The sequence below is a fragment of the Rhinatrema bivittatum genome, chromosome 3 (genome assembly GCF_901001135.1).
Source record: "Rhinatrema bivittatum chromosome 3, aRhiBiv1.1, whole genome shotgun sequence".
NCBI lineage: Eukaryota > Metazoa > Chordata > Amphibia > Gymnophiona > Rhinatrematidae > Rhinatrema > Rhinatrema bivittatum.
In genome coordinates this window covers 318,885,216-318,906,223 of record NC_042617.1, presented here as the reverse complement: position 1 = coordinate 318,906,223, position 21,008 = coordinate 318,885,216, and the positions used below count along the sequence as shown (strand labels likewise).

The window sequence follows — 21,008 nt, the reverse complement described above, 5'->3', positions numbered from 1 at the left end:
GTTAGTTGAAAGGAAAATTGGTTCTTACCTGCTAATTTTCGTTCCTGGAATATCATGGATCAGTCCAGACTCCTGGGATTATGACTCCCTTCCAGCAGATGGAGACAGAGAAAGTTTCACTGGCACTAGCTTATAACCCGGAGTGCCACTTGAGGTCCCTCAGTATTGAACTGTACCCAAGCCAACATTCACCTCATACCAATCCTTATGAAAATGCCATCAACGCCCACAAATGAGCATGGGGAACAACAAATGGCTAAAAACCCTGACTTGAAAAACTTTCTTCATGAAAGAACTCTTTGCTTTATAACTCCAAAGCGGGAGAACAAACTTGAAATCCTAAGCATTTCTGCAGCCTATATACAATAGAACCATTACAGAAATACGAGCGGACTCTTCCCCACAACCAAGGCAAGACTCTGGACTAATCTTTGGTATTCCAGGAACAAAAATTAACAAGTAAGAACCAATTTTCCTTTGCTGTTCATACCCAGATCAGTTCAGACTCCTGGGATGCACCCAAGCTTCCCTAATTAGGGTGGGACTGCGAAAGTCACACTCAAAGAGCACTCTCACCAAAGCCCATGGTCTCTGGGGCTTGGTCATCCAAACGATAATGCATAGGCAAAAGTGTGCAATGACTTTCAAGTAGCCGCCAAATCAATTTCTTGTAAAGACACCTCCTGGCACTTGGCCCAAGAAGCCATCTGTGACCGAAAAGAGTGGGCCCTCAACGCCTCTGGGACTGGACGTCCCTTACAGATATATACCAAGTTTATTGCCTCTTTCAACCATCTTGCTATCGTGGACTTGCTCCATAGTACAAAGATATGGTCAGACACCCTGAAGCTATTGGTAACTTTGAAGTAATGTAAAAAAGCCTGCATCACACTCCAAATGTCGTAAGTCTCTAGCATGCGGAGTCGATGTGTCCAAATCTGGAAAGGATGGAAGTTCCATGGTCTGGTTCAAATGGAATGCTTATATACAACCTTTGGGAGAAAAGAGGGCACCATCCTGAAAGAGATCCTTGGGGCAGAACAAATGGCTACCAGAAACACCACCTTCAAACTGAGATCCTTTACCGTTGCTCTTTTCAAAGGTTCAAATGGAGCTACACACAACCCTCTAAGGATTAGGCAAGTTCCATGAGGGACATATTTTCCGCACAGGAGGACACAGATGTTTTGCCCCTCGAAGGAAGCAAACCACATCCAGGTGAGCAGCCCATACTCCATGCACCTTGCGTTGTAGACAACCCAAGGTCGCAACCTGATCCTTAAGAGAGTTAAAATCCAAGCCTTTTACCAAACCTTTCTGCAAAAAAGCCAAGATGTGAGCTATCAAGGCCTGCATCGCGATTATTCCTTGACCCGTGCACCAGGATTCAAAGACCTTCCAGACCCTTATTTATGACAAGGAAATGGAAGTCTTTCTAGCCTGCAACAAGGTGGTAATGACATCCTCCGGATATCCCTTTTCTCTCAAACGCCTCCTCTTAAAAGCCAAACTGCGAGACAGGCACGATCCACCCAATCTGAAAATACTGGACCCTGCCGAAGCAGCTTCGGCAAATGTGTGAGTCACAGTGGGCTGTCCACCGCCAGGGTGACCAGGTCCGTGAACCACGGGCGTCTTGGCCACTCTGGCAACACCAGAATCACTTCTCTGGGATGTGTTCTATTCATCATATCAGCTTTCCCACCAGAGGCCACGGAGGAAACACATAAAGTAGACTCCCTCAGGGTCAAAGTAGAACTAGAGCATCTCCGCCCTCCACCCTGTGCACTCTTCTGCGACTGAAGAACTGGGGTGGCCTTCGTGTTCTTCTGCTAGGACAACAAAAGGGATAGATGCCAAAGTCTTTTCCAATTCTTTACTGTGGTGGAGACGTATTAAAACAAATGCTTGACTTACGCTGAGTTTCGCCGCTCTTAAAACGGCTGCCTCAGGGGCTTAAAAATTCAATTGGACTCAAAACCATTCAAAGCTTCCAAATTTTTGATGTGATATCATTTAAAATTAATATTAATCCGCAGTGGAACTGTATCTTGATTTATATATGAAAAATCGTAATCATGTAGACTCCATTCAGCTAATGGTGCCTATCAGCTCAACAGCGGGGTGTCTGGTCTCCACTCACGTAAGCGCATACCTTCGTGCTTCTTTGGTGTTCTTTTGCGACACCATCAAGTTCAGGTGGGCAGTACCCCACCGGCGACACAGAGCCATCATCCTCCCCGGGATCCAGCTTCTGGCAACTGAGAAAATCCACTTGCACATTGAACACCCGGCAATGTGAGACGCCGTAGCATAACTAGATGCTGCTCCATCCAAAGAAACAACTCCTGAGTTTCCTGGGCCACCATTCAACACCTGGTTCTTCCTTGTCGGTTGATATAAGCCACCAAGGTTGCATTGTCCAACAAGATGCACACCGCGTAGCTGCTCAACAGAGGGAGAAACACAATTAAGCTACACTGTACTGCCCTTGTCTCCAAACGATTGATAGACCAGGACTTCTTTTCCTTGGACCACTGCCCCTGGGCCGACTGATTCTGACATACCGCCCCCCCAGCTGGACAGACTAGTATAAGTGGTAACTACCACCCAGTCCGGAAATTCTAAGCCCACTCTGTGCCTTCAATGTTCTTGACCAAGCCACCATGAAATACGACCTGGCAAGTTCTTCGAGTTCCAATAAAGGATCCCACTGGGAAAAAAGAGACCATTGTAGAGGTTTCATATGTGCAAAGGCCCAAAGGACCAACTCCAATGTCGAGGGCATAGAGCCCAACATCTGAAGGTAATCCCAGACCCTGGGTACCGGCTGCTTCCAACAAAAGCAGAATATAAAAAAAAAAAAAAAAAAAAAGAAAACCTGTGCATCTGCTTCTGCAGCTTGAGAATACGATCCTCCGTAAGGAAAATCTTTCCTCCCCTGGTGTCAAAATGTGCTCCCAAGAACTCCAAAACTTGAAAATGGGTGAGATGACACTTTAGCAGATTCACCACCCATCCCAGTAACCTCAATTGTGCAAGATCTGAGTCACCGCCTGAGCACCAAAGGCTTCCAACTTTTCCCAAATGAGCCAGTTGTCCAGATATGGTTGAACCAAGATGCCCCTCTTCCTGAGCTCCGCTACCACAGTCACCCTTACCTTGTGAACATCTGAGGCGCCGTTGCCAATCTGAACGGAAGGGTAAAAAACTGAAAATGTTTCCAGAGGATCATGAAGTGCAGAAACTGCTGGTGATCCGGACAGAGTGGAAAGTGTAGATATGCCTTGGACAAGCTTAGGAGTAGCCAGGAACTCTCCCTTGCGTACGGCTGCAATGACCGGACGCAGAGTTTCCATTCGAAAATAATTAATCTTGAGGGCCATATTCACCTTTTCTAGATCCAAAATTGGACGTAAGGATCCCTCCTTTTTCGGTACGACGAAATATATGGAATACCTTCCTGTTCTTTGTTCCCCCATACGAATGGAAACTATGGCTCTCAATGCTTGCAACCAGTCCACAGGTTCCTGAACTACCTTTCTCTTGCCGAACAGAGTGCAAGGGGAAACCATAAACAAGACTCGCAGTGGACGAGAGACTTCTAATGCGCAACCATCTTATCACTCTGATGTGATTTTGGTCTGCTCCTTGTAAAAGAGAGCCAAACTCCCTCCAACAGAAGGAAGAGAGAAGCAGACTGGCCTAACTTCATTGGGTGGACGTGGCTCCGCCAGAGATCTTCTCTGCCTGATTTCCTGCCCTCTCAAAAGGGCTGGTTCCAGGACTGCTGCCTTGCCTGTGAGCTCCCACTGAGGGCCCACTCAGATGAAACCGCCTGTTTGACTGAAACTGGGACCACCTTGCAATGGAACCTTTGTTTCCTTTGGGCTTGCCCTCTGGCAGCCTATGCTCTTTGGTCTCCCTGAGACACTTCACAAGCTTTTCTAAGTCTTCCCCAAAAAGAAGCTTACCTTTGAACAGTAATGTTCCCAATGAGACTTAGACCAAATATCTGCCGACTAGTTCCTCAACCAAAGGAGCCTTCTGGCTGATATTGCAGACATCATGATTCTGGAAGAAGTTCTGAAGAGGTCATACAGGGCAACAGCTACATAAGCTGCGACTGCCTCCAGGCAGTCTGCCTGCTTAGCCTCAGACGGAAATAGCAGCTTTGTAGCCTGCAATTGCTGAACCCAGTGCAAACTGACCCTCTGCATGAAGCTACTGCACACAGCAACCTGAATGTCAAGTGCAGACCCCTCAAATATCTTCTTGAGATGAATTTCCAATTTTCTATCCTTCATGTCCTTCAACACCACTGAACCAGCCACAGGGATGGTGGTCTTCTTAGTGACCAAAGACTGATACATCCACCTTAGGGAGAGCCAACAGCTCGAGCGTGTCCTCCGGCAATGGATACAACTTAGTCCGGCCTTCTCGAGGTCTGTCTCAGGAGTGTCCCACTCCCTGACCACCAGCTTCTTCACATACTTGTAAAAAGGAAAGGCTTTCACTGGACCCATCAGGCCATCCATGACTGGGTCCACTCCCTATTGATCAGACTCCTCCTGAGGAATTTTGATCCCCAGCTCCTCAAGAACATGAGAGATTAAGGGCCACAACTCCTCTACCTGGAATAAATGCACCATCTTAGGGTTGTCCCCTTCAGCCACTGGCACCTGGTTCAACCCTCCATCCAGATCCGGACCATCTGGACTATTATCAGGCTCAGCTGGATTGTTGCCAGGCACAGCTGGATCCGGGAAAGCAGAAACCTGTGGAGCTTTGTCTGAACCATTACCACTGATACTGATCTGTCCGGCTGGGGGACGGTATGTCAGAATCAGTCGGCCCAGGGGCAGTGGTCCAAGGAAAAAAAGTCCTGGTCTATCAATCGTTTGGAGACAAGGGCAGTACAGTGTGCCTTAACTGTGTTTCTGCCTCTGATGAGCCGCCATGCGGTGTGCATCTTCTTGGACAACGCGACCTCGGTGGCTTATATCAACTGACAAGGAGGAACCAGTACTGCCCGGAACTATCCTCATCCCGAAGACTCTTGGCGCCTCTGCGGAACCGGACCCACAAAATTTCCAGGCCTTTTAGTAGGCTGCGGAGCACTGGGCCTCTGAGCTCAATCCGCCTTCACAGCTGCCTTTCGCGCCAAATATGTTTAATGCAAAAGGACAAATTCTGATGAGGTGGTGGTGTGGTCCTCCGTCCCATCTCTGGAAGGATCCCCCTCCACGTCCGAATCAGGTGCTCTTCGGTTCTAAGCACCCTGCCCCACTGGAGATCCTCACACTCCCGAAATAGCCCAGATGGGCCTTCAGCCCCGGACAACATGTCTGCCTTTCCCGCACCCAGCGGGGGAGGGGTGGCCGACTTCAAAGGTGCTCCCTTGCCTTTCTTCGATTTAGGTTGCCGCTCCTGTGTAGCCTCTGCCATCCCTGACCCGCCCTCTCCACCCGAGAGGCAGTGGGAGCACAGTCCGGCATGGGACAATCACGCACATGCTCGCATCACCGCAGGACCAGCATGCACTGCCGCACACCATCCAGAGCACTCAAATGCTGCGCCGACAGCCATCGTTGCAGTCTGCACGACAGCGTGCCGACTGCAACGAGGCCCAACTGCGGAGCACAACCAGCCCCGCCGTGTGCTCAAGTAGCACGGCCGTACCAGAACTCACCTCGCAACAGCTCTGCCAAGATCCAATGCAGCCTTCCCGGCCACTAAAACCTTGATGCTCTTCTGCTCTACTTTTTTTTTTTTTAAACTTTACTAAGACATAGGAAGCCAACGATAAGGATACTTCCCTGACAGAAGAGATGCCAGACTCCAATTGTTCTCCTGGGGGGAGGGAAATGGCCCCACTAGCTATATACCCACCCGGGCAGTGAAAGACCGAGACAGACCAAGGTCCCTGATCCCCTGCTTGTTTTCCACAACACTAGGAGGGAAAGCCCCACCAGGGCCTAGCAACCACCTGGCAGGGTAAATCAAAGAATTTTTAGTTCTCTATTCAATCCCCTCCCCCCAGGGATTGCACCTCTACCATCTGCTGGAGAAGGGAAATACTGAGGGTCTGAAGGTAGCACTCTGGGTTATAAGCCAGTGCCAGTGAAACTTTCTCTGCCTCCATCTGCTGGAAGGGAGGCAAAATCCCAGGAGTCTGGACTGATCTGGGTATGAACAGGAATTTGTATGTCAGGTGAGATGAAGGCCAGTATAAGCAAAATTGCCCCTGCCACTCTGAGAAAAAGCCAGCAGAGGCATTGCTTCAGATTTTTCTAAATTAAGTTTAAGGCCCACAAAGCGCCAGAATGTTTCAAATAGTTGTAAGATCATTACCAATGATTCTTGGTGATCATCTAAAAATAACATTATCTGCATACAGATATCACGTGATAGAGGCAATGTCAGGTTGACCCCATTTTGAAAAATGGTGTTGATGGGCTGGAGCTAGGGGGTGATCTAGACCCCCATTGCAAACCAATGACTTCTTTTAGAAGTATTTGGAGGGGGGGGGAGGCGGGGGGATTCTTACTGCCCCACTCAGACCAACAGGGTCTTTTTTTGGATTGGGGGAACTAGAGCCATGGATATTACATTATTTGTATGGAGGGATAGGATGGGCCTGATTGGTGGGGATCATTAGGCTTAAGGGCCATTTTTGTGAATTAAAGAGGGATCAAATAAGGGGGCTGTCACCTCGCAATTTGCCTTTTTTTGAGGGGTCCAGAGCCACCTCGGAAGGCAGCGGGGTTCTCCAAAGACCCCTCTGGGCTGATTTTTGGCAGATTTGGGGGTGTGTGGTTTGAGCACCTTGGCCTTTTAATTTTCCCATGGAACCACTGAGGACCCATTTAGCGTTCTGATGCTTCCTTGGGAAAATAACTACCCCTCCCTCAAGTGCGCTAAAGTATCTGAGCTGACTTTTTTCTAAGTCAGCCACATTATTTTATTACCATAGGATTGCCTATACATAAACTGTTTTGCATGCATTAGGGAATTTTATAGATGTACATGCAGCTTACTCCATAGGGAAAGGAAATCTTCTGGAGTAGTAATATCACATGATAAAAAGCATTTAAAGCACATCACATGCTGTTTAATTTGCGATACTGCAGCTTAGTAAATCTAGACCTATGTTAGCACCTGAGCCAATGGAGGGTGAGGTGACTTGCCAAGCTCACAGGGAGCAGCAGTGGGGATTTGAACCTGGACTTCCACTCCTTGGTTTTCTGTATTGGTATTCATAGGTTCACTGGTAAGGGACAAAATCACTCTTTTTGACAGACCTGAGAAAAGTGGTTCACACTGTTATATTTACAAATATGAGTTTAAAATTATTTTTATTTGGGGGTGGGATGGGGAGGGAAGAGGTAGCCAGGAATCAATTTTGAGATGGTAATAAAAAGTGTGATATTTGAAACTGGACAAACGTTGTGAGACACTGCTTCCCATGGCAATGTTAGGTGCAGCTGCTGTTTATTTTCTCAGACAGCTATATTCAGTCTGGGTGGGTCTGCTAGGACCACACCCTTAGTAGCATCCAACTGACTGTACTCATCTATCAGTGATGCCAAGGATGAGAGGGCTTCTGTGAAACAGCTCTGCTCCATTCCATTCACGTTCAAGTAATGGTGAAGGTGAGCCTGCAATGGGAAATAAGAGTCATAAAGTGAAATTGACGGCAGAACCCAACAGCCACATCTGAAGAAGAGACCTCATGCACCAGTACATCTTTTAATAACATTTCAGAGTTTAAGAGGAAAATATAAACAGGGAAAACAGCCTTCAAAATATAATTCTGAGAACAAAGGAGAAATGTTCTTACCTGTTAATTTCCTTTCCATTAGTCCTGGCCCATACTAGTGGGTTGCTTCCCCTTACCAGTAGATGGAGGCAGAGAACACAGGTTTCTTCATGTGACATCATTGCCACTACCTAGGGGGTGGTGCAGCACAGCAGGAATCCCTTACCTATGACAAAGCTCTGGATCAGACCCAATAACAAGAATCCTATAGTAAACTCATAACATTGAACCTGAGAAGACTTCCTGTGGCTTCCACCTGAACGGGAAAAAAAAAACAAAGGAAAACCACACCAGGAAGAAAACATAACATGTACAGCTTGGTAGCAGAGAAAGTAAAAGACCTAGCACCTGAATTGATTTGGCCCTGCTTCTTGGGAAAGTCCTGGATTGGTGTAGCAGGACTAATGGAAGGAAATTAATAGGTAAAAAAAATTTCTCCTTACATCTTGTCCTGCTACACCAGTCCAGTCCCATACTGGTGGGAAGTACCAAAGCTTTACCTATACAGGATGGGAAGAAGCGAGGGTCGCTTTGATCACCCTAGCTCCATATTCAGAGTCTTCTCTGGCCAGAACAACTAGATGGTAATGCTTCACAAAAGTATGCCAGGAAGACCATGTGGCCACCCTACAAACTTCCACCCATGAGGAAGACTATGCTCTTGTGGAGTGTCCTCCAATCAAGTCTGGTGGTTTTCGTCTCTTATTTATTTAAAAGTTTTTTATATACCGCAAAATGGGACAGTAATCTGACCGTCAGAGTGATGTCTCTTGAGCACATAAGCCGATACAATGGCCTCCTTTATCTACCAAATCAGAGTAGCCTTAGAGGCTGCTTCCCCTTTATGCGGGCCTCCAAAAAGCACATTATAATTTATCCGATTTGTGAAAAGCATTTGTTACCTCCAAATTTCGAAGGGTTAACTTCCAAATATCCAAACATCGAAGGAATTTATATTCATCTCTGCACTCTTCTCAGGAAAAACCCAGGAAAGACACCACTTGATTAATATGGAAAGCAGAGTTGAACTTCGGGAGAAAGGATGGTACTGGATGGAAAGTGACTGCATCTGCAGAGATGACCAAAAAAGGATCTCTACAAAATAATGCATGAAGCTCTGAAATTCGTCAAGTGGAACAGATAGCAACAAAAAAGGCTGCCTTTAAGAAAACATCTTTCAAGGACGCATGTTTCAAAGGTTCAAAAGGAGACCCCATTAGAGTTCTCAAAACCAAGTTAAGTTCCTATTTAGGAACCAGCTGCCGAAAAGGAGGCAGCAATCTCTTGACACCCCCCCCCCCCCCCTTCAAGAAGGAAATCTAGAAACATGAGGGTGAGCTGCTATAGACATGCCACTCAACTTCCCTTGGAAGCAAGAGATAGTTGCTAGCTAGACCTTCAGGAATTCAGCATTAGACCCTTTTCCAACCCTCTCGAAAGCAAAGACAGAACGCATAGGATTATGGCCTGCCAGGGAGATTCCAACCAAATCTCGCAAGTCTTCAGATAGCAAACATGAATGTAGGCCAAAGAAGTTGACGTCTTTCATGCCTTCAGAAGGGTGGAGATCACGAATGAGAAATATCCCCTCCTGTGCAACCGCTTCCACTCAAGTGCCAGGCTATAAAACAAAATAGAGATGGATCATCCATGGTCACTGGGCCCTCAAGCAGCAGGCCAGGTGCGCTTGGGAGACACAAAGGACAGACCACCTGGAGGGTCATCAAATCCACATAACCAGAGTCTGTGCAGTCAATTCAGTGTAATCAGGATGACTCAACTGCACTCTATTTCTACCCACTGAAGCACCTATCCTATGAGAGGCCATGGGGAAAAGAAGTAAAGGTGTATCCCCAGAGGCCAAGGCTGCACCAGTTTGTCAATCCCCATGGAGCCTGGCTCTCTCCACTGGCTGAAGAAGTGACACACCTTTGTGTTCCAGTGGGTCACCATTAGATCCACTTGTGGGCAACCCCACCTGCGAATCACTATCTGGAAGTATCTTGGGTACGAAACTATCAGGTAGGACAAAGTGAGAAAATCTTTAATAAGGATTTCCCTTATAGTTCACTTTCTCTCCTTAACACCACATCATATAAGCGTAATACATCATTATTCCTAAGAGATAATGTGCTAGTTGAGAATAATAAATATTTAAAAAGACAAGATAACTCAGAGAAAGTAACCAGTAAAAATATATGCTTATTTATTATATATGAGTAGATTGATCAAGCCTTTAAAAGATAGATACAGAAGATAAAGGAAAATTAGATCTTACCTGTTAATTTTCGTTCCTGTAGTACCATGGATCAGTCCAGACTGTGGGTTGAGCCTCCTTTCCAGCAGGTGGAGACAGACTAAAACTGAAAGGATATCCTATATGAGGACAGAGCCTATCCTGTAACCCTTCAGTCTAACCATTGTCAAAGCAGAAAACAACAAAACCAGAATAAGATCAAGCAAGTAACCAGAAAGCTCAATGGAGCAGATGTAAAACAATGTAAGAAATATGGTATGACTAACCGCTCTTGCATATACTTGGTGCTTGATCAACCAAGGCTTCCGGTGTATTTGCTTAGTATTCAGGCACGAAAAAGATGTGTGGAAATCTACGAATCTGCAAGAGAAACAAGCTTCGAGAGGACAGAAGAAAGAGAAACAGGGAAGGGTGTCTGGACTGATCCGTGGTACTACAGGAATGAAAATTAACAGGTAAGGACTAATTTTCCTTTCCCTGTACGTACCCGGATCAGTCCAGACTGTGGGATGTACCAAAGCTTCCCTAAACTGGGTGGGACCGAGACAGTCCCACTCGAAGCACTTGTAGTCCAAAAGAACCAAGAAGCGGAGCTTGCACATCCAGGCGGTAGTGTCAAGCAAAAGTATGCAAGGTTGTCCAAGTGGTGGCACTGCAAATCTCCTGCGGAGAGACAGATTGACTGTCCGCCCAGGAAGTAGCTTGAGAACGCAGTGAATAAGCCGTTAGGCCCTCAGGAACCGCCCGACCTTGACAAAGATAGGCCGAGGAGATCGCTTCCTTCAACCACTGCGCTATAGTGGTCTTAGAAACCGGTTTACCCCGATTGGGCCCACTTCCAGAGGACAAAAGATGGACCGAGACCCGAAAGCCATTGGTAACCTGGAGATAGCGAAGTAGAACTTGTATGGCATCAAGTTTACGGAGATCGTCCCCAGTCGCAGGGCAAAATGCAGGGAGTTCTGCAGACTGGTTGACATGGAGGTTAGAAGAACCTTCACTAAGAAGGAAGGGCCCATCACGAGGGATACCCTGGAATCGGAAAATCGCAAAAAAGGTTCCCGACAGGACAGCGCTTGGATCTCCGAGATCCGACGAGCAGAAGAGATAGAGACCAAAAAGACAGTCTTAAGCGTAAGAGCGTTCAAGGTAGCGCGATGGAGAGGTTCGAACAGAGCCGCACAGAGGGCCCGAAAAACCAGATTAAAACTCTCCGACGGGCAAGCAGCCGAGAAGGTGGACGTAGATGCTTGACACCCTTCAAGCACCAAATCACACCCGGGTGGCCCGCTCAATGATGACCCAGGAGAGAGCCGAGAGGGGAGACCTGTATGCACAGAGAACGAAAGAAAAGACCCTTGGAGAGACCTTCTTGGAGAAGAGAGGACTAATGAGATCGGGACAGAGTGCGCTGAGATACCCAACTCTGCACAGATTCAAACACGTTCCAGATACGCACATATGCCAGGGAAGTCGACTGCTTCCGGGCCCGCAGCAAGGTAGAGATGACTTCCTCCTAATAGCCATTGCGCCTTAGGCGTCACTGTGCAAAACCCTGGCCGCTAGACAGGAGCGATCGACCTGGCTGAAAGATACAGGTCCTTGACGAAGGAGCCGAGGAAGATGGCGTAGCCGCAGAGGTCCGTCCGTCGCTAGTTTGAGAAAATCCGCGAACCATGGCCTGTGCGGCCACTCTGGTACTACCAGACCCACGGGACCCAGGTGGAGTTCTATTCTTCTGACAATTTTCCCGACCAGGAGCCACAGGGGGAACACGTACAGAAGGAAGTCCGCCGGCCAAGGGAGAGCCAGAGCATCTATGCCCTCCAAGCCGTGTTCCCTCCAGCGGAGGAAGAACCAATTAGCCTTGGCATTGCGAAGGGTCTCCATGAGGCCCAGGTGGGGGCCCACCTGTTGAAGATGAGATTCATGGCTGCATCAGCGAGTTCCCACTCCCCAGGATCGAGCGACTGATGACTGAGAAAATCGGCCTGAACATTCCCCTTACCCGCGATGTGGGAGGCCGCCGGGCACTGTAGATTTCGCTCTGCCCAGGCGAAGAGACGGCTGGTTTCCAGGGCCACCAGTGGACTGCAGGCGCCTCCTTGGCGATTGATGTAAGCCACAGTGGTGGAGTTGTCGGACAAGACCCGTATTGCCTTGCTGCGAATGAGGGGGAGAAACTCCAGAAGAGCTAGGAACACTGCCCGAGCCTCCAACAGAATGATGTGCCAGCGAGTTTGAGCTGTTGGCCAGATCCCCTGGGCGTACTGGGAGAGGCAGACCGCACCCCAGCCCGAGAGACTGGCGTCTGTGGTTACTATCGTCCACTGAGGGACTTGGAGAGGCATTCCTTGTAGCAAATGAGGCAGGGAAAGCCACAACTGCAAGTCGGCGACGGTAAAGCCCAAAAACGGGAGGACTGTGTGAAACTGTTCCGCCACTGGCTGCTGTTTTATTTAAGGATTGATAAACTACACTGCCAACGGGACAGCAAAGCTTTCTGAAATGGTCGCATATGAGTAAAAGCCCAAGGGACTAGGTTGATGGTAGAAGCTAAGGAGCCCGAGACCTGCAGGTAGTCACTAGCCGTCGGAGAAGGCAGCAAGATCAGAGTCTGAAACTGGCCGATCAACTTGAGAGACCGCACGAGGCAAGAAGACCTTGCCCACCCGGGTGTCGAAGTGGGCTCCCAGGAACTCTAACGCCTGGGAGGGCTGAAGGTTGCTCTTGAAGAAATTCAGTATCCACCCGAGAGACGCGAGAAGAGCTAACACACGACCCACCTGCCGGCAAAGAGCCTCCGCCTTGGCCCTGATGAGCCAGACGTCCAGGTAGGGGTGAATAAGGATTCCTTCCCGGCGGAGAGCTGCTGCCACCACCACCATGACTTTGGTGAAGGTGAAAGGTGCCATCGCGAGACCAAAGGGAAGCGCCCCGAACTGGAAGTCCCGGTGGAGGATGTGAATGCAAAGAGACTACGGTAGCCGCGATGAATCGGAATATGGAAATACGCCTCTGTCAAAGCGAGTGAGGCGAGGAACTCTCCGGGGCGAAACGGCACGAGGACCACTCGCAGAGTTTCCACGCGGAAAAGCGGAATCTTGAGAGCCCGGTTGGCTCTTTTGAGGTCTAAGATCGGACGAAGACCCGTCCTGTTAGGGAACGACAAAGTAAATAGAATACTGGTCTGCGGCAAGTTCGCTGTCTGGAATCGGGACCACCATGCCCAGACACAGGAGCCTGGTGTGCCGCTGGGACCAACCACACGAGGAAAATAGAAAAAGATCCCGAAAATCTTGAGCAAAGCGCAGGCGTACCTGTCTCCGAGAACGTGATCAGACATGGTTTTGACCCATTCCACGAAAAACAGGGAAAGGCGACCGCCTAGGAAGGGAACCGAAGAATGAGTCAAGTGAACTTCATTGTGTGGCAGGCGTAAGGATGGAGCGCGTGGGCTGGCCCTCGCAAAAGGAACGGAGCCCACGAGAAGGCTGCGACCAAGACTGCGATCAAGAAGGATAAACCCCCTGAGGAGTCACCCTGCCCGCGTGGGGTATACCGTCTCTGGCCCCGAAAACGTGGACGAGAGGGTGTAAATGAACGGGATGGCTTCGGACGGTCCTCCAGAAGCTTATGGACCTTACTTTCCCCTAAGGAATCCATAGTTTCTCAAGGTCCTTGCCAAAGAGCAGCTTACCTTTGAACAGCAACGTGCCCAACCGGGCTTTGGAGGACGGATCGGCCGACCAATGGCGCAGCCAGAGGAGCCATTTGGCGGAAATTGCCGAAGTCATCGCCTTTGCCTGGACGCGGAGAAGGTCGTATGCGCAGCCTCTGCCCACGGGAGGTTCCGGGTGCAGAGCAACTGTTGAACCCACCTGAGACCTGCCCACAGCATGAGACTGCTGCAAATAGCTGCACGCACCCCCAGCGCCAGGACATCAAAAATGCGCTTCACATGAGCCTCGAGCATGCGGACCTGGGCGGCTTTAAAAGCCGGGAAACCCTCCTGTATCGTGACCGCATAAGTAGTCCACGGAGGGATTATTATTATTATTTTTTTTTTTTAAATCTAAGCATACCTCCGGGAGGGGGAGGTTGTCCAGTGCACGGCCCGCCCGGAGTCCCGCCTCGGGAGTGTTCCATTCCCGCAGGCGCAACAACTTGTGCGTGGGATGAAAGGGGAAGGCGCTTGCTGGATCCCTGATTCCCGCTAGGACCGGGTCCATATCCTTGGGCAAAGAGGCCGTAAGGGTGTCCCGTAAGACCCTGGGGGTCATCCCCCTCCAGAGGTGGAAGGGTATCCTCCGCATCCAGATTGGGGTACCGGATCCACCGGGAGGTCGGGGGGCACCCCCGGGACCACCTGTGCCCCAAGGGACCCCGGGGGTTCCGCAGCCGGTCTAACCGTCAACGGCGCGGAGCGGGGAAATTTTTGCTCGGGGGGAGGGGGCAAGGAGGGGACCTTCCTCCTCCTCCTGCAGGCTAGCTAAATAAGATCTACGCAGGAGGAGGGCAAATTCAGATAAAAAACGAGCCCTGGAAGTCCCGGGTGGGGGAGAGGGAGGTGAGAGGGTACCAGAAAACCCATCCTGGGGGGCCATGAGGCTGAAATCGGGGGGTAGCTGATAAAACATCGGCCCCCCCAGCCCCAAGGAGCTCCAAAAATGAAGCAGATAAAAAATCCAAAATGGCCGCCATTCCCGGGTTTCCTGACCTGGGAACGGCCTGGCCAAGCTCTGGGGAGTCGATCCCCCGTGCTAAATTTGCCTGCCCTGCCGAGGAGGGACCTCCCCCATCCGGCAGGGAGGCAGAGGAGAGGCCCCCTCGCATAAAACATGAAGGGGGTCTGGCAGAGAAGAAGCAGGCTGCCTGCCGCAGCAAAGAGAGTCGCACTGAAGAAAAAAAGCTGCAGAGAAAAAAGTTTGATTGACAGCCTGGAGGCCCGGAGTGAAGCAGGGGGGAAACCTGCTGACTCCTGCCTGTCTGGCTGCCGGTTCAAGCCCAGGTGGGGAACAAAGATAAAGAATATTGGTCTGCTGCTGTAGGTAAGTAATAAAAGTACTGGAAATACTTTTAAACTTAAACCTGTTTCTGTGCCTCTGTTTTTTTTGGTTTTTTTAAAAATGGAGCACAGCAGCGTAAATTTAAGACCCTTCGGTAGCCGGGGGGGGAGACGAGTACTGGACTACCAGACTTGGTCCCCACACCTGAAAGCGGTAACGGACACAGGCTATGCACTGCACAAGGGGCAAAGCCCCCCTGAGTCCGGCAAGAGCCAGGAGACGGAGCCGTCTCCTGAAGAAAAATTCTACAACTTCCAGACTAACCTTTTAATTTTATTTTAACAGGAAGAAAAAACCACACAATCCCTAAGGAATAAGTACTTGCTTGATCCCAGAAGGAAGGAAGAAAAAGAAGGCTGACTAGCCTAGATCAGGAGACCGAAGGGAAACGTGCTGTACCTGCTGGAGACAGACAAATACTGAAGGGTTACAGGATAGGCTCTGTCCTCATATAGGATATCTTTTCAGTTTTAGTCTGTCTCCACCTGCTGGAAAGGAGGCTCAACCCACAGTCTGGACTGATCCGGGTACGTACAGGGAAAAGAATGGAGAAATTACTTACCTGATAATTTCGTTTTCCTTAGTGTAGACAGATGGACTCAGGACCAATGGGTATAGTGTACTCCTGCTAGCAGTTGGAGACGGATCAGATTTCAATCTGACGTCAGCCCCTAGTACATACACCCCTGCAGGAAGTGGAGCTCTTCAGTATTCTCCTCGAAAAGCATTGTGGATATATGTGTGACTGACTGATTGATTAACTTAATAATTTGGTTAACTTGGATAACTTCATAACTTGGTTAAACGTTAAACTTGTTTAACTTGAACTGGTTGATTGACTATAGCTGGAGACCGCCAGTGTACTCAACCGGAAAGCGTCGACACCCAGCAGGGTGGATGCCCTAGGTAAATGAAAACATGGCTTACCCTTGAATCATTTGAAAGACCATGTGTGACGGCAGCCAAGGGTGGTATGCTGAGTCCAAATGTCTACACTAAGGAAAACGAAATTATCAGGCTGCCCGTGACCCACTTAGTATTGCCCTTGCAAATGCCGTGTCCTCCCGAGCCTGAACGTCCAGATGGTAGAATCTGGAGAAGGTATGGATGGAGGACCATGTAGCCGCCCTGCAGATCTCGGCAGGTGACAGCATTCTAGTTTCTGCCCAGGATACTGCCTGGGCTCTGGTAGAATGGGCCTTGACCTGTAGAGGTGGTGGCTTGCCAGCTTCTACGTAGGCTGCCTTGATGACTTCCTTGATCCAGCGGGTGATGGTTGCCTGCGAGGCCGCTTCCCCTTGTCTCTTTCCGCTGTGAAGGATGAAAAGGTGGTCCGTTTTTCGTACGGGTTCGGACATTTCCAGGTATCTGGATAGGAGTCTGCCAATGTTGAGGTGGCATAGACTACAGACTTCTTCTGAATTCTTCACTCCATCCGTCGTTGGTAGCGAGATGGTCTGGTTAAGATGGAAGTGTGAGACCACTTTGGGGAGGAAGGAGGGGACCGTGCGTAGTTGGATGGACCCCGGGGTGAGCCTGAGGACCGGCTCACGGCAGGACAGTGCTTGCAGTTCCGATATGCGGCGGGCTGAACACACCGCCAGCAAAAACACCGTCTTTAAGGTTAACAGGCGGAGGGACAGGCCTCGGAGGGGTCTGAAGGCGGTTCCCGCTAGGAAGTCCAAAACGAGATTGAGATTCCACAGAGGTACCGGCCACTTTAGTGGAGGGCGAATGTGTTTGACCCCTTTCAGGAAGCGTGAGACATCCGGGTGAGAGTCTATGCTGTCGCCCTCGCTCTTGGAGCCGTAGTATGACAATGCGGCCACCTGTACCTTGATGGAGTTGAGGGACAGACCCTTCTGTAGTCCGTTCTGTAAGAATTCCAGGATTACGGGAACTGTAAATGAACATAGCTTGATGCTGTGGTCTTCGCACCAGGCTTCAAATACTCTCCAGATCCTTATGTACGTTAACGATGTGGAGAATTTGCGTGCTCAGAGAGTGTCGATTACTGCCCCTGAGTATCCGCTCTTTCTCAGGCGAGCCCTCTCAATGGCCAGACCGTAAGAGAGAATTGAGTTGGGTCCTCGTGGAGGATCGGACCTTGTTGTAGCAGGTCCCTGTGTGGGGGCAGGGGTAGGGGGTTCCCTGCCAGCAGTCTTCTCATGTCTGAGTACAAGGGTCTTCTTGGCCAGTCCGGAGCCACCAGAAGAACTAATCCCTTGTGTAGGTGTATCTTGTGAATGATTGCGCCCAGTAGGGGCCTCGATGGGTAGGCATATAGTAGAGTCCCCGGGGGCCAGGGCTGTACCAGGGCATCGATCCCTTGGGACTGCGGTTCCTGCCTGCGGCTGAAGTATCTGGATACTTGGGCACTGGATCTGTTTGCCAGAAGGTCCATGTCCGGTGTCCCCCACCGATCCACTATCATTTTGAAGGCTGCGAACGACAGCCTCCATTCTCCTGAAGAGGATGTTGGGGAGGTACCCGTAATGGAGAAGGTTTTCATGGGTAATGATTCAGATGGACTGAATCAAATCACGGTGAACCTAGAAGATGTGGTAGGCCTGATTGACAAACTGAAGAGTAGTAAATCACCTGGACCGGATGGTATACACCCCAGAGTACTGAAGGAACTAAAAAATGAAATTTCAGACCTATTAGTAAAAATTTGTAACTTATCATTAAAATCATCCATTGTACCTGAAGACTGGAGGATAGCAAATGTAACACCAATATTTAAAAAGGGCTCCAGGGGCGATCCGGGAAACTACAGACCGGTTAGCCTGACTTCAGTGCCAGGAAAAATAGTGGAAAGTGTTCTAAACATCAAAATCACAGAACATATAGAAAGACATGGTTTAATGGAACAAAGTCAGCATGGCTTTACCCAGGGCAAGTCTTGCCTCACAAATCTGCTTCACTTTTTTGAAGGAGTTAATAAACATGTGGATAAAGGTGAACCGGTAGATATAGTATACTTGGATTTTCAGAAGGCGTTTGACAAACATAGAAACATAGAAACATAGAAATGACGGCAGAAGAAGACCAAATGGCCCATCCAGTCTGCCCAGCAAGCTTCACACATTTTTTCTCTCATACTTATCTGTTTCTTTTAGTTCCTCATGAGAGGCTTCTAGGAAAAGTAAAAAGTCATGGGATAGGTGGCGATGTCCTTTCGTGGATTGCAAACTGGCTAAAAGACAGGAAACAGAGAGTAGGATTAAATGGGCAATTTTCTCAGTGGAAGGGAGTGGACAGTGGAGTGCCTCAGGGATCTGTATTGGGACCCTTACTGTTCAATATATTTATAAATGATCTAGAAAAAAATACGACGAGTGAGATAATCAAATTTGCAGATGACACAAAATTGTTCAGAGTAGTTAAATCACAAGCAGATTGTGATAAATTGCAGGAAGACCTTGTGAGACTGGAAAATTGGGCATCCAAATGGCAGATGAAATTTAATGTGGAAAAGTGCAAGGTGATGCATATAGGGAAAAATAACCCATGCTATAATTACACAATGTTGGGTTCCATATTAGGTGCTACAACCCAAGAAAGAGATCTAGGTGTCATAGTGGATAACACATTGAAATCGTCGGTGCAGTGTGCTGCGGCAGTCAAAAAAGCAAACAGAATGTTGGGAATTATTAGAAAAGGAATGATGAATAAAACGGAAAATGTCATAATGCCTCTGTATCGCTCCATGGTGAGACCTCACCTTGAATACTGTGTACAATTCTGGTCGCCGCATCTCAAAAAAGATATAATTGCGATGGAGAAGGTACAGAGAAGGGCTACCAAAATGATAAGGGGAATGGAACAACTCCCCTATGAGGAAAGACTAAAGAGGTTAGGACTTTTCAGCTTGGAGAAGAGACGACTGAGGGGGGATATGATAGAGGTGTTTAAAATCATGATAGGTCTAGAACGGGTAGATGTTAATCGGTTATTTACTCTTTCGGATAGTAGAAAGACTAGGGGGCACTCCATGAAGTTAGCATGGGGCACATTTAAAACTAATCGGAGAAAGTTCTTTTATACTCAACGCACAATTAAACTCTGGAATTTGTTGTCAGAGAATGTGGTTAGTGCAGTTAGTATAGCTGTGTTTAAAAAAGGATTGGATAAGTTCTTGGAGGAGAAGTCCATTACCTGCTATTAAGTTCACTTAGAGAATAGCCACTGCCATTAGCAATGGTTACATGGAATAGACTTAGTTTTTGGGTACTTGCCAGGTTCTTATGGCCTGGATTGGCCACTGTTGGAAACAGGATGCTGGGCTTGATGGACCCTTGGTCTGACCCAGTATGGCATTTTCTTATGTTCTTATGTTCTTATGTCTAGACTTTCCCTGCTGAGGAAGTCTGCTGTGATGTTGTCTTTCCCGGCGATGTGGACGACGGAGATCTCCTGGAGGTTTAATTCTGCCCACGCCATCAGGGGGTCTATTTCTAGGGACACCTGTTGGCTTCTGGTTCTCCCCTGCCGGTTGATGTAGGCCACTGTCGTGGCATTGTCCGACATTACTCTGACCGCTTTGTTTCGAAGTCTGTGAGCGAACTGCAGGCAGGCTAGTTTGACTGCCCGCGCTTCTAGGCGGCTGAATTTCCATCCCGCCTCTTCTGCGTTCCACTGCCCTTGGGCGGTTAGCTTCTTGCAGTGTGCACCCCATCCTCGTAGACTGGCATCTGTGGTGAGTAGAGTCCAGGTTGGGGAGGATAGTCTTGATCCCTGGCTCATGTGGCTAGCCTGCAGCCACCACCGTAGCTGGGTCCGAACTTTGCCCGGGAGTGATAGACGAATGGTGTAGTTCTGGGACTGTGGGCTCCACCGTGATAGGAGTGAGCGCTGTAGGGGCCTCATGTGGGCTCGCGCTCATGGCACAACATCCAGTGTGGATGCCATCAGCCCGAGGACTTGCAGGTAATTCCATGCTGTGGGACGAGAATCGTTCAGCAAGGTTTGCAGCCGGTTCCACAATTTTGATCTCCGTATGGGGGTCAGGCTGACCTTGTCCTCCTTGGTGTCGAATCGGACTCCTAGGTATTCCAGTGACTGTGAGGGCTGTAGGGAACTTTTGCTTGTGTTGACTACCCATCCTAGGCTTTCCAGTAGAGTTATTACTCTGTTGGTTGCTTGGCGGCTTTCCTCCGGTGACTTTGCTCTGATCAGCCAATCGTCCAGGTAAGGGTGAACGAGGATTCCTTCCTTCCTCAATGTTGCCGCCACCACCACTATTACCTTGGTGAACGTCCGGGGTGCTGTGGCTAACCCGAAGGGTAGTGCCCGGAACTGGTAGTGATGGTTCAGGACTTTTGAAGCGTAGGTAGCGCTGATGTTCCTGATGAATGGGGATGTGCAGGTAGGCCTCCGAAAGATGCAAGGATGTGAGAAACTCTCCTGGTTGTATCGCTCTTATAACGGATCGTCGGGTTTCCATGTGGAAGCAAGGGATCCTGAGGTGGCGGTTGACCGACTTGAGATCCAGGATGGGCCTGAATGTTCCCTCTTTCTTGGGAAGATAAAATAAACTGAATAATGGCCAGTATTTATTTCCTGTGGATGTATTGGGGTTATGGCTTCGAGGGCCAGTAGCCTGGACAGCGTAGCTTCCACTGCCGCCCTCTTGGAGGGGTCGTGGCAGGGGGACTCCACGTACTTGTCCGGGGGGGGGGGTTTGTAGAAAATCCAGGTAGTACCCCTCCTGAATGATGGCTAGGACCCACTTGTCCGAGGTTATCTCGACCCATCTGCGGTAGAATAGGGCTAGTCTGCCCCCTATGGCTTCTTCCCTTGGATGGGTCGGCTGAATCTCATTATGGGGTGCGGCTGGGGCCCGTACCCGAGCTGG

General features: G+C 49.2%; 1 protein-coding gene across 1 annotated transcript in view; it reads right to left on the bottom strand.

The window, feature by feature from the left end:
• Positions 1–5,743: 5,743 nt before the first annotated feature.
• TUBE1 (tubulin epsilon 1) overlaps positions 5,744–21,008 on the bottom strand; it is a 119,159-nt gene continuing 103,894 nt past the window's right edge. The window contains exon 12 of the mRNA XM_029595244.1: positions 5,744–7,661. Coding sequence (XP_029451104.1) covers positions 7,503–7,661 — 159 coding nt within the window. The 3' untranslated portion in view covers positions 5,744–7,502. The remainder of the gene's footprint in view (positions 7,662–21,008) is intronic.